The following is a 19,803-nucleotide window of genomic DNA, read 5'->3' as shown; positions in this document are numbered from 1 at the left end:
TACAGATACTCCTCTGAAGAAGCGTGTTAATTCATTGAAAAACATTTCATTTCTTAGAATACCCTATTGCTTGTCAGAAATGGCAACATGCAAACTCATATCTATATATTGTGTTTCTATTAGGATAGGATAGGGAATTTACCACTTTTCTCTTATTTCCTTTCCGATGCTTTCATTGAACACTTGATTTATGATGACACTTCAACAACTTGAGTCTCAAGCTAGAAAACATATAATTGATTCTGCTGAACTGTTGCAAGAGCTTGGGTTATGAGTAATGGAAATTAGGTGGGGCCCCCATCAAAATACACAACAAACATTATTCTGACTCTTTAAGCTCCAAATGATCTTGCCAAGTACTAATCTAGATTTTTTTTCTCACCCAGGCAATGATAACCTTTTAGACATCTTGAAAAGAAAATGGTGGAAGTACATTCTGCTGGGACTGGCAGATGTGGAAGCTAATTACTTGATTGTCAAAGCATACCAGTACACGACTCTCACCAGTGTCCAGGTAAGGGGGAGTCCTCTGACCACTGGGCTTTACAGCTTCAAGAGGAGAATGTGAACTCATGTTTGTTAACCCGGTTGTATGGAAAATCTTTTCACTTGAAGCAAACCTAAGCACAGGTGGATGCTATCTGTTTCCAGTGGAGCATATGTTCTAATGAGTAATGTTTCCTAGAATTAGTGAAAATGTATACAAGTTAATCACTTCTCAAACTGCTAATGCTATAGCAGATTAGAATTGTTCCTACCAAAATAAGCATAAATATTTAGTTGGCAGTTGATGCTGTGATGTTGATGAGAGCTCAAACATGCTGTATACAATTAGATATATCTTGATACTACTGAAAAGTTGGAGATTTCCTGGCAAAGTTGCTATTGACAACAAAGGAACCCATTAGAAGGAGCTTATTAGACATTTTGGGGTGAGGTTGTACCCAAAGGTAAAACTACCATCACTGTTTCTTGCTGAGTTGAAAAGAAAATGTTCCTACATAGCAGTCCTTTTTTTCTTTTTACTTTTTAAACAAATATTTATTGACTAGCTCTTAAGTGGTAGGCACTAATACCTGCTGAGGATTAGCAGTGAACAAAGTCTGTACCTGGACCTGCACTGTGGTGCATTGGGAAAAGCCGCCACCTGCAACAACTGCATCCCATATGGCGCTGGTTCGAGTCCCAGCTGCTCCACTTCTGACCCAGCTCCCTACTAATGGCCTGGGAAAAGCAGTGGAAGATGGCCCAAGTGCTTGGTCCCCTGCACCCACATGGGAGACCCAGATGAAGCTTCTGGCTCCTGGTTTCTCTCTGGCCCCATCCTGGTTGTTGTGGCCAATGTGCAAGTGAACCAACATATGGAAGATTCTCTCTCTCTCTCTCTCTCTCTCTCTCTGTCCTCTCCCCCCCACCCCCGTAACTCTTTCAAATAAATAAGTAAATTTCTTTAAAGTTTATACCCTCTAGGAGCTTACATTATTGTTGGGGGTCAGGGGACAGAAATAAAGGTGATAATTAAATTATATAATATCCCAGTGGAGAAAAATAAACGAAACATAGAGGTAAAGAGTGTTGGAACAGACAGAGGTGAGGGTTGAGGCTTGAAGCTAAAGGAAGAGTGTTCTAGGCAGAGGGAACAGCATGCACAAAGGACATGAGTGTGCCAGAGGGATTGCAGTGGAGGAAGACGATGGATGGTAGTGGGAGATGAGGCCATAGGTAGTGGGTTTGGGGATAATGTGGAGTGGAGGTGGGGAGGGCATAGCTGTGAGGCTTGATGGGCAGTGATTAGCACACTGGCTTTTGAGCTGACAGATGAGAAGCAGAGGAGTGACATGATCCCACTAGCATCTGTGGATCACCACATATGTGCCAGGCAGATGAAAATCCTTGCCCTCGTGGAGTTTACCTGGTGGTAATGTGAATTATATTTTAAGGGGATCATGGTCATTTTGGAGTGGAGTATAGATCATGTTGAAGGGGGAGGGGTGTGGCAGGAAGCTCACTGAGGAAGCCATTGTAGTATCCCAGGTGGAAGATGCTGATGTACAGTAGTAACCTCCAATTCTGTGGAGCCAGGAAGACTGGTGCCTGTTGTCTTACTGTTAGCAAACTGTTGGATGTATCATGATGCTGACTCACCAACACTAACAACAACACGTTTTGTTAGTGGAAGTGAAAGAGAGAGAGACTCTAAGGACAGATTTAGACTTCTCAGTGTGGTGAATTTATAACTTTCTGATGGCTCACTTCTGCACTATACAACACAGAGTTCTTATTTATTTGATCTCTAAATTTTAGGAGCTGTGTAAGACTAAATGACATTAGACTTATTTCACTTGGAAAAGAGAAAGATTGTAAAAACATGTTTTTCTAAAGTGAACAGACAATAGGCATTTTATTAAGTTGCTGCTTGTTTGTAACATTATGCCAAGCGTGTCCTCAGCAAACCTCTTGGTTCTTGACCAGCAGGAGTTAAACACAAAGTTAAACACAAATGATTTGTTAAGACAGATGTAAGAGGCACACAAAGAACCCAGAATTTCCTAAAAACTAAAAACAGGAGTTACTTAGAGGATGAAGTTTATTGCCAATAGGAGTAAGTATAGTTTTTATCATTAGATAATAAGGTATAAGTATATAGAAACTTTTAAAATTTATTTTGGTTGAAGGGCAGGGTGACACAGAGAGGGACAAAAGAGGGAGGGAGGAGGGAGGGAGGGAGGGAGAGAGAGAGAGTGCGTGCAAGCCATATCTTCAGTCCATTGGCTCACTCCCTAAATGCCTGCTACAGCCAGGGTGAGGCCAGATCAAAACCAGGAGTCAGGAACTTCACCTGGGTCTCCCACATGGGTGGCAGAAACCTAAGTACTTGGTCCATCATCTTTTGCCTCTCAGGCACATCAGCAGGAAACTGGATTGGAAGTGTAGAGCAGGCAAGACTCAAAGTAGCACTTTGATATGGGATGCAAGTGTCCCAAGTGGTGGCTTAACCCACTGTGCCACAATGCCGGCCCCCATATCATAATTGCACACACATTTTAATTACCTGATTATAATTTTTAGTAACATTGATATCAGACTAATAATGATGAAAATTTTTGAGGGGCCGCACTGTGGCTTAGCAGATAAAGATGCCTCCTGTGATGCCGAGATCCCATATAAGTGTCGGTTTGAGTCTCAGCTGCACCACTTCTGATCCAGCTCTCTGCTACGGCCTGGGGAAGCAGTAGAAGATGGCCCAAGTGCTTGAGCTCCTGCGCTTGCATGGGAGCCCTGGAGGAAGCTCCTGCTTCCTGGCTTCAGATTGGCCCAGCTCCGGCTGTTGCAGACATTTGAGGAGTGAACCAGCAGATGGGAGATTCTCTCTCTCTCTACCTCTGCCTCAATGTAACTCTGCCTTTCAAATAAATAAGTAAATTTTTTTTTTTTTTTTCATTCACAGGCTTTTATTGGGGTTCCACTTCCGGGTAAGGTTCCACGGCCCCAACAGAGCAACAGAGCGGGGGCCGGGGAAGTCGTGCGTCAGAGATTGGGAGAGCTCCTTTTATAGATTCAGGGCATGGGAGTTAAAGGTTGAGGTGGGGCTGATCCTCATTGGTTGACCTTTAGGCTCCCTTAGGGACCTTGACAAGGACTTTCTTCCCTGGAAGTAGGCCTCTCCATTCCTGGAAGTGTAGGCCTTCCTTCCGTGCGGATCCCAAAGCTACCATCCCAACCTTTTGATGATAGGAAAGGGGGCAACGATGAGTCTCTCTGGCTACTTCCTGCTGACTGGGGACGTTGTCTACAGGGGCCCACTGGGGGTATCTTGGGGCTCCGCAGGGACAGGCATGTGTGGGTGGAGAACCATCTGGTTGACTGCCTGGTTGCTGAAGGCCTTGGTTCATTCCATTATCACCTGCTGTAAACACTTAAACAGACACTGTAGTATATAAGTCAGGATGAGAATAGCAACCGATGATCTTAAGAGTGGCATTAACCAGGTAATGAAAGGATTTCATAGAGGAGAGGAAATGAGGGGGGTCTGTGGACCCTTGTGAGGATTGTTTGATGGATGTGGTTTAAATCTGATCCCAGCCAAGACCGGGAGAAAGGCCACTCAACTTTTGCAGGTAGTGGGAGTAGAGCCATTGATGTTACAGTAGAGGTTATTATTACAAAGGAATGAGACCCAAGTGGGCTAGACACGGTCTAGAACAAAGGACAGAGTCATTATTAGAGGACCCAAGAAAGGTGCTGTCTCAGCCACAACTAAGTTTGCTGATTGAGAGACAAATAGAACCTGACAGAAGGGGCTTGATAATAATCTGGTGGGCTTTAGGCCTTGTAAGTTAAGAGGCCCAGACCTATCTATCTCTTCCATGGGGTACATCCTAAGGGAGGTGTGAACCTCCTAGGGGAAGGCACTCTGTTGACTTTCGTTACTTGGCTGGCCTGGGAGGAGAGCTGGCCAGGTAAAGGCGGGTGGCATCTCTAACAAGAAATTTACAGTTCTGCCTGCAATGTTGCTGACCCTATTTGGCCATCCCCTCAGCTGTGGTGGTCACCTTGGAAGCTGGGCCAAGTGAAGGGCTTTTCAGCTTAGAGCCAATAAGATCTGTGGCTCTGACCTGGGCATCCTTCGACTCCAGGGCAGGTCCATTTCCAGTGATCCAACTCTTGGCTGGCAGAGCTGCCAGGGCTCTTCACAAGCTGACTTCTGCTGAAGCCCAGGCTTACCACATTGAAAGCCACTGCAGTGGACTGGCCTGTTGGGTCTCCTTGAGGGCAGATCACTGTACAGATCAGCCATTAATAGGCTGCCATCTATCTTTCCATTTCTGATGCCTGGCTTTCTCTTCCTCCTGGTTTTTGTTAAAGCAGACCAGAGGATGCAAGTCAAGGGGGTGCTCAAATCCCAAATCACTTACTGACAATAGCAATATCAAATGAAAATTTAGAAAGCAGTTTCAATCATTAGATAACAAATATAGCAGTGTCAGTACTAGCTTTTTAAACTCTTTAACTGTTTTTTAATTTACCAATTGATTCGAATTACTTTCTGCTCTTAGTAACCTCAGATAACCATGCTTTCAGTTGGTACCTATAATACATTATTGGGTTCATCTGTTTACAGCACCATCCCAAAGTACTGAATACAATAGAAGTGGCTGGAAAAGTCCATCAGAACCTGTAAGAGGACAGCTAAGCACAGAACCAACAACACTTTAGTTTTATGAGCAGCAAATCTGATAAATAAAACTGTGGATGACAAAGGACTTTCAGTTGCCACGTTTAAAATTATAAACTTATTATAAACTCAACAAGAGGCACGTGCTTACTTCACATAGCATTTTTGAAAGCACCTGGAGGATTTTACAGAACATTTAACTCTTTAGGCCTCTGTGGCTTTCTCATTAAGATCCAAGATTTCTTTCGTAACCTTCTGTGACTTCCACAGACCCTCTCCAACTTACTTGAAACATTCCATCATTTCCATTCTAGTCTAGAGTAAACTAGCCATCAGGATGAAGTCAGTCTTACAAACTTTGTCCTTTCTTTATTCAAAATAACTCTTTCCTTTTAACCTTCCTTACCAAATGCACATTTCTGTACTTGTGATGCTTTCCATCTGCCAATTTTCTTGCTTTATGTTTTGAAATAACCTGTTAAAAATCTCAAAATTAAGACATTTTTAAATAAGGTAAGCAATATTGAACTATTTTCATAGACAGTTTATAAACTAACCCAAAATTTTTTTAATAGAATGTTACCCAATTTAAATTAGCAGTTACCTAAATGACCTAAGATGCCGACATTAAATATCGTTATCTGAATTTAATTAAAATTGCATTCATCTAAAACAAGTACTAACTACCCATTGTTGTTTCATTGAGTACTGATTACCAGGAAACCTGTTAAAATAAATTGCAAAATAAGTTCAGCAAGTTACAAAGCAATATTTTCAAAGGAACAGGTCCTTTTAAAACTTTGCCAGAGGGTGGCCAGGGAAGCAGGAGTAGCGAATCCCATTAGGATGGGGGTGGGGAGATTGACACTGGTGGTTGGGCCACGTGGCTACCTGGCTTCCAGCAATGGCGGCTGGGAGAGGCAGGACATGGGGTGGGGCAGGGCGGAAGAATGCGCATATGGGGGCGGGAGGTTCCTGGCTAGCCGTGGGGTCCCCAGGAACTCAGGAGGGTCCAAAAAGGTGGAGGGTGGAGAGTTTGGCAGTAACACAGAAGGGGCGTCCTTAGGCGGTGGGGGCCTGATCTTGGCCAGCAGGACCTGGGCCGTGGAGCAGGCAGAGAGGAAAGTAGGGGAGAAGGGAGTAGGACGGGAGCGGAGGTCACAGAAAGCCTGGATATATGGGACCATTTTCTCTCCCTGCGGCAGAAATTCTCAAGGTAATTAGGCCATGCCTGGGTGGAGTAGAAGATTAGGCGTTTACGCTGTAGGTCCTGGGCCAGTCCCAGTTCGTTCAAGTTCGTTAGCAGGCAGGCCAGGGGGCATTTTGAGTCCCACCCTCAGGATTGGCCAGATCCCATGGTCTCCCCAGTAGCCCGGATCTACTGAAATTTGTTCAAGGCGTCCCCTGTTCCAGACTTCAGCAGACGGATTAGAGGCCAGTCCTCTACGGGGCCAAGGCAGCGGTGGGACGTCTCCACAGCTGCTGGGAGACTATATAGCGGAGAACAGAGGCCACGTGCACACGATTTGGAGGTCTCTGTCCGGACAGAGAGCTAGCCGGAGATCACAGAGACTGGGCCAACCCAGAGGAGGGAGGGAGAACAAGGGAGGAGTTACTTACTGTTGGTTGAGCGTGGTCCATAGTTAGCCTGGGGCACCAGACAGGTTCAATGAGTGAGGGGGCCTCGAACCCAGAAAGGGGAGGCACCAACCTCAGCTTCCATCTGTAAGGTGTCCGACGCGTAACAAATCTTCCCAAGCAGACGAATCGATTCATTCACAGGCTTTTATTGGGGTTCCGCTCCCGGGCAAGGTTCCACGGCCCCAACAGAGCAACAGAGTGGGGGCCGGGGAAGTCTCCAAATAAATAAATCTTAAAAAAAAGTTTTGAATTGGTTCAAGTTTTAAACACAGCTAAGCAAAACACAGTTGGGTTTTTGCAACTGAAGTTCATGCCTTGAACTGTCAAGAACAATTTCTTTCATTCTAGTCTCTCAGAAAAATCTCAGCATTTAGTTGTCAGAAGTCAGGTGCCTGTGGTCCTAGCAAGGAATATATTATTTGAAAAGGCCTCTAACCTCCAAAGCCCCCTCCAGCAGCAGAGATGCCCATCCCTGGAACTATGAGCTGGTTCTCTAGTTGAGTAGATCGCTGGCCTGCATGATCTGCCAGGGTGGAAGTTTGGATTAAATGGTCATTGAACCTCCTTCTTATAAGGATTCCTTTCAAGATGCTCAAATTACAGTCTTGACATTTTATGGCTGAGGTATCTGCTCATGTCCTTTCCCTCTTTACTGCCACAGTCTGCGAGTTCCCCACCCACTATCTGGCCCTTCTCTTCTAAGCTCTTCTATTTTTTTTTAGAATGCAGCCCTCTTGAAGCCCACCCCTAGTGGCCCCCAGGCCTAAATCTATTTCACTTCTCTTCTATACTTCATTATGCACCTGTTGTGGTCTCACTCATGGGTACATTCATGTTTCCCGCCTCCCTCAGGTCTTAGTATCCCCAAATGGCCACAATGGCCTGAGCTGGGCCAGGCTGAAACCAGGAGCCTGGAACTCTGTGTCTCCCATGTGGGTGACAGGGGTTCAAGTACTAGAGTAATCTTCTGTTGCCTTCCCAGGTGCATTAGCAGGGAGCTGGATTGGAATTGGAGCTGTCAGGACTCAAGCTGGCTCTCATGTGGGATGCTTGTGTTGCAGACTGCGGCTTAACCTGCTGTACCACAATACTGGTCTCTCTACCATCATTTAAAAGCATTTAATTAAATGAGACTTTTAGAACTGAAAGCATCGAAGAAGACATCTGTCACCAAGATAATACATTTAAAAAATTTTTAAAAAGATTTATTTATTAATTTGAAAGAGTTAAAGAGAAAGAGGGAGAGAATGAGAACTTCCATTTGCTGGTTCACTCCCCAGATGGCTGCAGTGGCCAGGAGCTTCATCTAGGTTTCCCACATGGATGCAGGAGCCCAAGTAGTTGGCCTATCTTCACTGCTTTCCCAGGTGCATTAACAGGGAGCTGGATTGGAAGTGGAGGAGCCAGGACTCAAACCGGCATTCATATGGTGTGCTGGCATTGCAGGTGACCAAAAATTCAGGCCAGCCCTGAGAATACATTTTGAAAAGGTGGTTCATGTAGATAAATGATCGGAGGCAATAGGGATCAGCTGATAAGTCCTGAAATTTTCAAGTAGGAGCAGACTTGTAAAACCATCGGTCTGATCCCTTCATTCCATGTAAAGTGGAACTCCAGAGTGGGACCTGAGGCCCTGCGGCTCTCATGGTGGCACAGGCAGCTCCATTTTAGGCACAATCATTGCCCACCAAAAATTGTTCAAGCAAATTTCAGTTTGATTTTAAAACACAGTTTGGGGGTAGGAGGGTTCTGTGGAAGTTTTTGGAGTGGCCTTTTCTAGTTTTTTTGTTTAAAAAATTAGTTTAGATTTTGTTAAACCACGATGGTTGCATTCTCCTGGTGTCTCCTGGGACAGGCTGTTATCATCTGCATCATTTAATGGTTTGTTACTCAAGCAGCCCAGTAAAGCACTTAGGAGATTAGGGTTGCACGGCTGGAATCAGTGACAAGGCAAAGGTGCCCATTCCCACACCCGACACGGTGGACATCAGTGATGACACTATGGTGAAGGGCAACCAGTAAACAACTGTGGGTACTATCAGACAGGCTGCCAGAGACTTAGGGGAGAATGAAAGAGAATCAGGGACAAAGTGAAACACACACAAAGCAGGGCAAGCAATACAGCACTTTCAGGAATATTCTATGAAGTGTATTTTATTATGAGTTCATATACAATTTGAATTTGTGAATTTAAGAATTGAGTGAGTGCAATTTCACAGGATCTTGCAAAGTGAGATTGAATTTTCCTTTATCTGACCAATGATTTTGGATTGGCTATAATTTTGGCACCCCCAATCGCCTTACCTTTCAGATGGGCAGTGCCAAGGTTTCTGGAGCCAAGGTTAACAGGTGCTGAAGACATACGATGAAGGGGAGTGAGAGTGTGTGCCATGAACAAGTGTCTGTTTCACATGGTGGGGCTGGACACTAGGTCAGGGAGGTGGCGTCTATTTGCTCTTTCATTGTTTCTTGTTCTTTGTCACACTTGGCCCAATTACAAAACATTGGTTGTGTGATTATTCTGTGTCTGCTAGCTTGTTGGGGGCTCCTTTATCTGTCTTGTTCATCTCTGTGTTCATAGCTCCTTTCAGTGTCTCAAATATGTGAGGGGCTTAATAAATATTTGCTGATTGAACAAGTGAAGGAAGGAAACTTTGCCTCCTGGACTTACAGATAAACACAGTTGAAAGTATAGAGATAAGTTACACAGGACCTTGGCCAGAATTCCTGGCTTCACCAGATGGCTCTTCCTTTTTTAATTATGTGACTTGGAGCAACTCATATAAAGATTAAAAGATAACCCAGGTGAAGTTCTTAGTACAGAGCTGTCAATAATACTCAACAACTATTGGCTCTTAATATGACCCAATTGTCCATCTTGCAGTAATGAGAGAGTTTAATTTTTTAAAGATTTATTTATTTATTTAATTTGAAAGGCAGAGTGACAGAGCTCTTTCATTCACTGGTTCATTTTTTTTTAAGATTTATTTATTTGAAAGGCAAAATTACAGAGAGGCAAAAGCAGAGAGAGAGAAGGAGAGAGGGGGAGAGAGAGAGGTCTTCCATCTGCTGGTTCACTCCCCAAATGGCCACAACGGCTGGAGCTGTGCTGATCCAATGCCAGGAGCCAGGAGCTTCTTCCAGGTCTTCCATACAGATGCAGGGGCCCAAGGACTTGGGCCATCTTCCATTGCTTTCCCAGGCCATAGCAGAGAGTGGGATCCGAAGTGGAACAGCCGGGACTTGAACCGGTACCCATATGGGATGCCAGCACTGCAGGCGGTGGCTTTACCCACTAAGCCACAGCGCCAGCCCTTGGTTCACTCTAAATAGCCCCCACAGCCAGGGCTGGGCTAGGCTAAAACCAGGAGTCTGGAACTCCATCCAGGTCTACCCCATGGGTGGCAGGGCTTGAGTGCTTGGGCCATCTTCTGTTGCTTACCCAGCCAAGACTTCAGCCAGGGTTCCGACTGGTACTCTTACATGGGATGCTGGCTTAACCTGATGCATCACAATACTGACCTCTGAAAGAGGTTTTAAAGTTTCTTTCTCTTTCCATGCAGCTTTTGGATTGCTTTGGGATTCCTGTGTTGATGGCTCTCTCATGGTTTGTTCTGTATGCAAGATACAGAGTGATTCACTTCATTGCTGTGGCTGTCTGTCTGTTGGGTGTAGGAACCATGGTTGGTGCAGACATATTAGCAGGGAGGGAAGACAATTCAGGTAAGATTCTGTTCTTTGTTTGTGGTTCAGTCTCAAAACAGTGTTGCTTGTATTTCACTTCTATTTTGCAAAGATAGAGTAAAAGGCAGAAAATAGACCCTAGTTAATTACATTTAAAACTTTAAGATTTCCTTGTTTCTGGGGTTTTGTAACCACATGGACAAAACAATCTTTATTTTCCTACCAGCCCACAGTCTTGGCCTTGTCCTTTGTGTCATCCTGACAAGTCCTGTTTTGTCTCACAAGAGAGAAGTTTTATTATATATTTGCAATAATCTCCTTTGGCTCGTACCTTTGAATTAGTTAGTGGAAAGCCTACTGTAGATTCTTTGTTTTTCATTTTTACCAAAAAGGAGACTTGAGTTCATTGGAGGACCTCTGATGGATTCACCCTATAGGTGCCTTTGTCCTTTGTGTCAAACGCAGATCATTGATGGCTTAATAGCTAAATAAGGTCTGTGAAGTCACCCAATCTATAGGTGACTTCAATGTCTCCTTGGATTAAGAGAGAAAAGTATCTTGCTCACCAAGCTTCTTTCCCTGTAGTTTTAAATAAATTCCCTTAGGTGGATTCCATGAATTTGTCATGTCATAGAGTCACCTCCTGAGGCTGGATGTTATGGTGTGTACCACCACCTTCCAGTCTGTGACTCTCCTGAGGAACCAGAATAAGAGGAATCAGAGCAGAATTGGGGCAGAAAAGGAGAAGAGTAAGGGATTTTGAATTTCTAGAAACCAGGGTTAGGCATGATCTTATTTAAATGAAAGTCTGATAATTTCCTCCAGGTCAGTGTTAGAGGTTCACCCATTGATGATGTCTTCCTTCTGTGGCTTGTCTTCCTGCAGGGAGTGGCGTACTGATTGGTGACATCCTGGTCCTTCTTGGGGCTTCCCTCTATGCCGTTTCTAATGTGTGTGAAGAATACATTGTGAAGAAGCTGAGCAGACAGGAGTTTTTAGGAATGGTGGGCTTATTTGGAACAATTATTAGTGGCATACAGCTGTAAGATTTTAAAATTTTTCTTAAAAACAAAACAAGCAAATGTTTCAAAGATGATTATCCTGGAACTGCTAATATTCATTGTTGAGTTTGCCAAAATTTACATTTGAAAGCAATAGCTTGCTAAATTTCTACTAGGGGATTGTTAGCATCAACAGTTGTGCTTTATTTTCTGACATATGTGTGACGCTCAGGATTCCTGGTAACAGTGTGTGAGGGTCATTACCAGTTGGAACTTTTCTTTTCCACTCATTTTCAGTAAACGTTAATACCTTAACTTCCTATTTCCCTTGCATTCAAAGGGAAAGCATAATATCATGGCTTCCTCTGATAGTTGACTGTGGTTGAATAGCACTTGGAAAGGAGTACGGCATGTCTTTAAGGACTCTCTTTATTCTTTGTCTTTTTATTAAAGATAGTCATTGTTATATTTTAAGAAAAATTAAAAAGTCAACATAATTCTTTAAAAATTTTTATTCTAATTTTAATTTTAATTCTTCAAATGCCTATAACAGCCAGGGTTGGGCCAGGCAGATACCAGAAGCCAGAAACTCATTCTGAGTCTCCTACATGGGTGGCAGGGACCCAACCACTTGAGCCATCAGCTGTGGACTCCCAGGATGTGCATCCCCAGGCAGCTAGAATCAAGAGTGTAGCCAGGTGGGACTTGAACTCAGGCACCCTAATTAGGGATGTGAGTGTCCCAAGTTGTGTGTTAACCTCCCCAACAAATGCCTGCCCCAAAAGTTAACATAATTCATAACTTTAGCCAAAGAATGGTAACTAACATGCTTATAAAATAGTAGTGGCGTAGTGGGTGCTGGTTCTAGTCCCGGCTGCTCCTCTTCTGATCCAGCTCTCTGCTATGACCTGGGAAAGCAGTGGAGGATGACCCTTGTGCTTAGGCCCCTGCACCCATGTGGGAGACCCAGAAGAAGCTCCTGGCTCCTGACTTTGGATTGGTGCAGCTCCATCCGTTGTGGCCATTTTGGGAGTGAACCAGTGGATGGAAGACCTATGTCTCCCTCTTTCTCTCTCTCTGCCTCTCTGTAACTCTACCTTTCAAATAAATAAATAGAATCTTTAAAAAAAAATAGTAAAAATTAGTATGTAGACCTCTCAAAAACTTCTTGTTTTAACTTTAGGTTGATTGTGGAATATGAGGATATTGCCAGCATTCACTGGGACTGGAAAGTTGGTATGTACATAAGTGATAAGTTCTTTTTAGTTGGTATTATATCCTTTAATCAACAAAATTCACATCAAGAAATGACTATGTCCTTTCAATATTATTTAAACATCCTTGTAAGAATCATACCAGCTATAGTGTTTTACGTTGCTTTTTTTCCTCTGAGAATTGGTGATGAACCTCCGTGAAAGTTAATGCTTGATCTTCACCTGCAGGAATAGCTTTACTTTACTAGGAATTCTGAACCTCACTGAAGATTGACCTTCATCACACTGGCTTTCAGTTAGATCTGTATCTTGGGTCCTCAAACTTGGTGTGAAGGTTGTTATCTGCTTGCTGTTAATTGTGAAGCATTAATCTGAATCTTCTGATGGTGTGTAATCACCCACCACCCCTTTAGCCCCTCTTATCTGATATTCCCAGGCATCTGAACAAATAAATAGGGCAGAAGAAATTGTTAGGCTGGTTAGAAAAGATTTTAACCTTACTTAATGATGGGTAGAACAAGGTAAATATACATGTCATTGAAGGTTGCACACCATGCTTGGATAATTTAATTCAATCAAATAACTTAGATTGCCAGAAAAATGTGTGTGTTGCATATGGGATGAGATTGAAGAATCCCTTGCAAAGCAGACATACAGGTGATACAGGTAGCATCACATGATTAGCACTGACCTAGAGAGGATAGTTGTCTGTACTATCTGGGACTATTTAATCTAATGAGATGAACAAAATACAGCTGACCTTATAATTCTCACTGATGCCCTAAAAATACTTTATTCTGAATCCAGTTACACAAATCATGTCTAACCAACCAAATGAAAGCAAACAAAAGATCATGAGTGATTTTTCTTGAAACAAGATATTGATTCTACTTTTACTGACCTTTTGGCACAGGTGTCACCCTGCCCCGAGAGGGTGGAAGAGTTTTTGATGCAGTCACAACCATAAGCAAGATTTTATGGCCTTAATCATCCAGCACCTAGTTGGATTTTTGAGGTTCCTTCATATACATCACAGCTTGCTGCTGTTATTATTTTTAAAAGATTTATCTTTTATTTACTTAAGAGGCAGAGTTACAGAGAAAGGAGAGATAGAGAAATTGATCTTCCATCCATTGGTTCACTCCCTAAATGGCTGCAACAGCTGGTGCTGGGCCATGCTGAAGCCAGGAACCAGGAGCTTCCTCTGGGTCTTCCACATGGGTGCAGGGGCCGAAGGGCTTGAGCCATCTTTCACTGCTTTCCCAAGCGCATTAGCAGGGAGCTAGATCAGAAGTGGAGCAATCAGGTCTTGAACCGGTGCCCATATGGGATGCCAACACTGCAGGTGGAGGCTTAATGTGCTACACTACATCACTGGCCCTGATAATTATTTTTTTAAAATTTTTTTATTTTTATTTTTTATTTCATAAATGTGAATTTACAAAGTGCAACTTTTGTATTATTGTGGCTTCCCCCACAACCTCCTTCCCTCCCGTGGCTCTCCCCTCTCCCTCTCCCATCCCGCCCTTTATCGAGTTTCATTTTCAATTACCTTCATATACTGAATATCAACTTAGTATATACTAAGCAAGGATTTCAGCAGGCTGCATTAACACAACCACACAAGGTATAGGGTATTGTTCGACTAGTAGTGTTTTTAAGTTTCATAGTAAAACACATTAAGGACAGAGATCCTACGTGGGTAGTGACTCCCTTTGTTGATTTAACAATTGGCACTCTTATTTATGACGTCAGCAATCACCCGAGACTCTTGCTATGAGCTGTCTAGGCTATGGAAGTCCCTTGAGTTCACCGACTCTGAACTTGTTTAGTCAAGGCCGTGTCACAGTGGAGGTTCCTTCCTCCCTTCAGAGAAAGGCGCCTCTCTCCTTGATGGCCTGTTCCTTCTGCTGGGGTCTTGTTCACCAGGATCTTTCATTTAGATTGTTTTTTTGCCACCGTGTCATGGCTTTCCATGCCTGTGAGACTCTCATGGACCTTTTAGCCAGATCCAAATGTCCCAAGGGTTGATTCTGAGGCAGAAGTGCTGTTTTGGGCATTTGCCATTCTATGAGTCTGCTGTGTGTCCTGCTTCCCCCGCAGGATCATTCTCTTCCTTTTAATTCTATCCTTCATTATTTGCTTACACTGGTCTTATTTGTGAAATCTCTTCTACACATACCCTATCTTTTTGATCGGTTGTATATTTATACTTCCTGATAATTATTTTTTACCACAGAAAGTTTTGTAGTCTCATCCACAATGCTGACCGTTAACAAGAGTTCTTATACATGGTATGTTAGCAGACCAGGGAGTTTTAGATGGCAGCTGAGCTTTTGAGCCCTTTGTCTTCTGATTTCTTCACATAATAGTAGATGTTCCCTTTCTTCGCAGCTCTGCTGTTTGTGGCATTTGCCCTCTGTATGTTTTGCCTGTACAGCTTCATGCCGTTGGTGATAAAAGTCACTAGTGCCACGTCCGTCAACCTGGGCATCCTGACAGCTGACCTCTACAGCCTGTTCTTTGGACTCTTTCTGTTTGGCTATAAGGTAAGGAGGTGGATCATGTTAAATAAGAACACTTGGTTGGTCCAAAAGAAGTGGCAGGTTTGTTTAAGACCCTACATCCCAAAATAAAATCTTATCATCCAACCTGGCAAGAATCTCAGTGGCCTCACTCCTCATGTAACTGCTTCTAAACTAGAAAATAGGTCCAAGAAAGAATTGCCCTTTTAGGATTTTTCTGAAGGGTGAAATATAATTGTTTTTTTCTCTGATGGTACACTAGCTTAGGAAACTGTTGCCAGGGGATATGCAAGCAACTCCATAGCTGCTGGGGCCCTCAAGAGACATTCTAGCTTAGACTGCATGCCATGAGCTCACTGTCTTTGCCCTGGTACACAGAGATGTCTGGAGTGGCTTATGGAAGACAATGAGAGAGAGAAAGAGAGAGAGATATTGATTGATTCATACATATGTAAATGGAACAGGGCAAATAGCATCTTAATATTATTGTGATATTAGTTTTGACCTTACAGAGTCCTCTCAGATTTTAGATCCCCTCAAGGGTCCTTGGACCACATTTTGGAGAGCCAGTGCTTTAGAAATGCATCTGTTCTCAGCAGCGAGGTCTTGTTGACTTGCTTGCTATCTTTCTTGATAGTCATTTGAGAACATAGTTATAATGTTGGTTGTTACCTAATAATTTTTAGTTTCAGTGGGAGATACCAACTGTATTTCTTTGTCCTGGTACAATTTTGTATCCATACAGAAAACTTTGTCCCTGATTTGACAGTGTTCCCAGGAATTTGCCATGAATTCACAACATTTATCTGAATTAAGTTCAATGGGCTTTCAGAAATTTCTGCAAAAGAAGCATTAACCTTTTTGCCTTACAAGGCTACATGTGATAGGAACTAGCGGTTGTTTTGCAGGCTTGCTGGTTAAGATGTTCCTGAACTGAGACTGAAAGGGTATTTAAGACTTATTGGTAGCATCATAAAAAGGTGGTAAATGTCAGAGTGAATCAGAGAAGTGGTCTTTGTAGGCCCTAATAATTTTTTCTGTGAGAGCACAGTTTGTCAAGGACTGCATCAGTGCCATGGCTGCATTTCCTATGGCGCCCACTAGGGGATGATGGTGTTTGTTTACTGTGGTTCCAGGTTGGTAACACACTACACCCAAAGAAAGCCTGAGAACTCAGCAGTATAACAAGTAACACCCTCCTTCTGCTTTTTTTTTTTAACCAAACATTGATTTAGCTTTAGTAGTTTGCTTTTCCATCATAAGTAAAACAGTGTAAACTGTTGTAAACTCCCTTAATCTAAATATTTGCTCTTCAGCTGCTTTTGACTTTGATATAAAAAGCCCTTCATGCCTCATCGTTTGGACACTTAACTTCCACTGGTCCCAGAATCAGAGCACGCACTCTAGACATTCCTTTCAGTTCTTTTATGTTCCTTTGTCCTGCATGTCTAGCAGTTCACTCTGGACTCAGATGAGATTTTATTGTCAGAGGTCATGTCAAGCCTTATAGTGTAATACGCCTGGCAGGAGTGGAATCTTCAGAGTCAATTTCAGAGGTAGGAAAAAAAATTCAGGGCATAATAAAGATGTCTAGCATTTTAGACATAGTTTTAAAATACGGAATTGTAAACCCAATGCACCACCAATTTATGAAATTATACTAAGTAACTTTGGCTATTAGTTTTTTGAATCAGACAGTTGAAAGAGAGGTGTAAAATTGCTTTTAAAAGATTTATTTATTAGAAAGAATTACAGAGAAAGGGAGAGACCGAGAGAGATCTTCTGTCTACTAGTTCACTCCCCAAATGGCCACAAAGGCTGGAGCTAGGCCAGGCAGAAGCCAAGAGCCCAGAACTCCATATGATTCTCCCACATGGGTTACTGGGAGCCCCTGGCACATTAGCAGGGAGCTGGGATTGGAAGTGGTACAGCCTGGACTGGAACCATCGTTTATATAGGATGTTGACATTGCAGGTGGTGGCTTAACCTGCAGTGCTACAACTCTGGCCCAATATTTTTCTCTATTTCATGTCAATATTGTAAGCTGTGCCTGTTGTCTGAAAGGGTCTCTCTCAGAGTATTTATGCTGACCTTTTATCTTCTCCACTAAGTAGGACTACTTGCAGGGTAGGGTAGAGCTAGACTATCACTAAGAAAGCCAAAGGTTCCATTTCTCCAGGGATCTGGTTGGTGGAGCCCAGGTAGGCTTGGGAGTGTTCTCAAAGGGCATTAGCATCCCCTCAGGCAGCTTGCCACAAAGGCTTGTGGGATGGGAGCATTAAAAGCACAGCAGCACAGATGAGTTTGGGGGAGCACAGTCCACTGCCTGCTCTTCTCTTCCAGTTCTCAGGACTCTACATCCTGTCCTTCACCATCATCATGGTGGGTTTCATCCTGTACTGTTCCACCCCAACACGCACGGCAGAGCTGGCCGAAAGCAGCGTACCCCCAGTCACCATCATTGGCATCGACAACCTGGGGCTGAAGCTCGAGGAGAACCTCCCGGAGACGCACTCTGAGGTCTTGTAGCCGGAGAGGGACGGTGCCCACCTGTACACCACCAGGAGAAAGCAGCGCCCGGCCACTGCTGAGGGGCCACTTGGGGAAATGATCAGACTCCGAGCCAACACTCCACAGCATCGGATTGGATCCAGTGCGTAGACTTTAGAAAGGAACTCTGAATAATGTATCCAAAGTAGAACTACCAAAATAGAGCAGGCCCAAGGCTAGGGTTATGCTTCCGAGTATTTGAGAGCCAATACCTGTTAGTGTCAGGGAGATGAGGTGTGGGCTCCACACTGAGCTCTCCAAGGCACACGTGGGGAAGCGGGATGGGGGAGGTACCCAGGAGCGAGCCAGCCACGGGACAGGCTGCGGTTGGCCAGGAGTAGGGACAGGGCAGGGTGGCTGTGTCTTAGGTTTCCCAGGTTGGAGGCTTGGGGTTTTCACCCCCTAGAGAGTCACTGTCTACAGGCCTTGTGGCCTTTTTGCAAAGATGGGGCCTGGTGACTGATGGCACGTGCTGGGGGAAGTGGCTGGGGCCGCACTTGAGAAGTCCTGAGATACGGATGTGAGGACTATAGATGTGTTAAATGGCAGTGCCGTAAATTCTGGAGTCATCTTCCAATTTTTTTTTTTAATTTCTCCTCTGTCACTCCTGGCTCCTTGCCAGTCACAGTCACTCCTTCCCTCCAGGCCCCAGAACAAACTCTACAGCCTGTGACACTGGATGTTCCTTCCACATATTTACTCCCACACTATGCTCTCCAAGACTTCGCAGACCTGAGTGAATACATGGACGCCATCCTTTCTAAAAAATTCCCACAACCTCCTGGAGTATTCCTCTTGGTCCCATTTTATTAAACACCGACTGAAGAAACCAAGTCTTACTGCCAATTTTCACAACAAGAAGAGAGCTTTATTTCTATAAGTGGTAAAAAATAGATTTTAATCAAAATGGAAACAGAATTAATCATTTTTCAGAAAAGGATATGTCCAGGAGCCCTGGGAATGGGGCTCTCCCCTTATTTGTCTTACAAATATCTGTAATGCCATGACATTTCTGTGATGTGATGCGCCTTCAGTACAAAGTGCTGTCATGCAGATTCAAGTGTAATTTCAACCACCAGAATGCCACTTCATGAAAATATGTATGTAAATTCTTTGTAAGACTATAAAAGAAATTGGGGTTAAGTGTCCATTTATTAAAAGACTTTTTATTCGTGGAAAGACATTCACCGTGGTTTCTTTGATGAACCAATTCCCCTTGTGGGTGGTAAATGGCTCCATGTATTTGTGATCTCTTCATACCCAGCTTTTCAGAATCATGTCTTCTGTTTGGTGAGGCAAACCTATCAATTTGGGGGCTACTCTGGGATCGAAGGGAGGAGTTCATGTTTCAGAGGAAACGTCTTCGAATTCTGAATTACCACAGTGGGATTTTTGTTTCTTGAGTGAAATAACTTTCATTCTCCACAACCGATGGAAATTGCTTTTTCAATTCATATTTGGTTTCATGCCCTGCCATTAACAATGATCCGTGAGCGCAGAGGTTATGTTAAAACGGTGCTTTGGGGAAGGCTTTCTGGTTGGTTTGCACACTGGCTATTTCTGAAAGTACATTGCTTAATAAGCCTGTTTCTTTAGAGGGAGAGTGCTACAGTAGAGCATCTCCGGTGACGAAATCCCACGTGTCCGTCAAGAGCCAGTTTTAATGTCTGCTCCTCTGTGAATCTTTCCCGAGGCTGCCCAGGCTGGGTCCTGCTGTGGATTCTGGTGCAAAAAGTTGAAGCCCATGCATGGTTTTTTCATCATATGTGCTTTCCATGAACTTTTTGAATATTCCTTGCATCGACTGTCCCATGATAAAGACCGAAGAGTCAAAGTTTTCACAACATTTAAAATTGAAATCTGTCTGGATATCAATCCATTAACTTTTTTTTTAAAAAAAGATTTATTTATTTATTTGAAAGGCAGAGCTACAGAGAGGCAGAGGCAGAGAGAGAGATGGAGAAGTCTTCTATCCGCTGCTTCACTCCCCAGATGGCAGCAACAGCTGGAGC

General features: G+C 43.6%; 1 protein-coding gene across 2 annotated transcripts in view; it reads left to right on the top strand.

Annotated features, from left to right (window-relative positions):
- The window catches only part of SLC35F2 (solute carrier family 35 member F2), a 63,009-nt gene extending 44,048 nt beyond the window's left edge, over positions 1–18,961 (top strand). For both annotated transcript variants that reach the window (XM_062198349.1, XM_062198350.1), the window contains exons 3-8: positions 387–514; positions 10,381–10,540; positions 11,387–11,543; positions 12,686–12,738; positions 15,111–15,265; positions 17,585–18,961. In XM_062198349.1, the coding sequence (XP_062054333.1) occupies positions 387–514; positions 10,381–10,540; positions 11,387–11,543; positions 12,686–12,738; positions 15,111–15,265; positions 17,585–17,770 (839 nt within the window). In that variant the 3' untranslated portion in view covers positions 17,771–18,961. The remainder of the gene's footprint in view (positions 1–386; positions 515–10,380; positions 10,541–11,386; positions 11,544–12,685; positions 12,739–15,110; positions 15,266–17,584) is intronic.
- The last annotated feature ends 842 nt before the right edge of the window (positions 18,962–19,803 follow it).

The sequence above is a fragment of the Lepus europaeus genome, chromosome 7 (assembly GCF_033115175.1).
Source record: "Lepus europaeus isolate LE1 chromosome 7, mLepTim1.pri, whole genome shotgun sequence".
NCBI lineage: Eukaryota > Metazoa > Chordata > Mammalia > Lagomorpha > Leporidae > Lepus > Lepus europaeus.
Note: the sequence above shows the minus strand (reverse complement) of the source record. Positions and strands in the feature narration are given on the sequence as shown.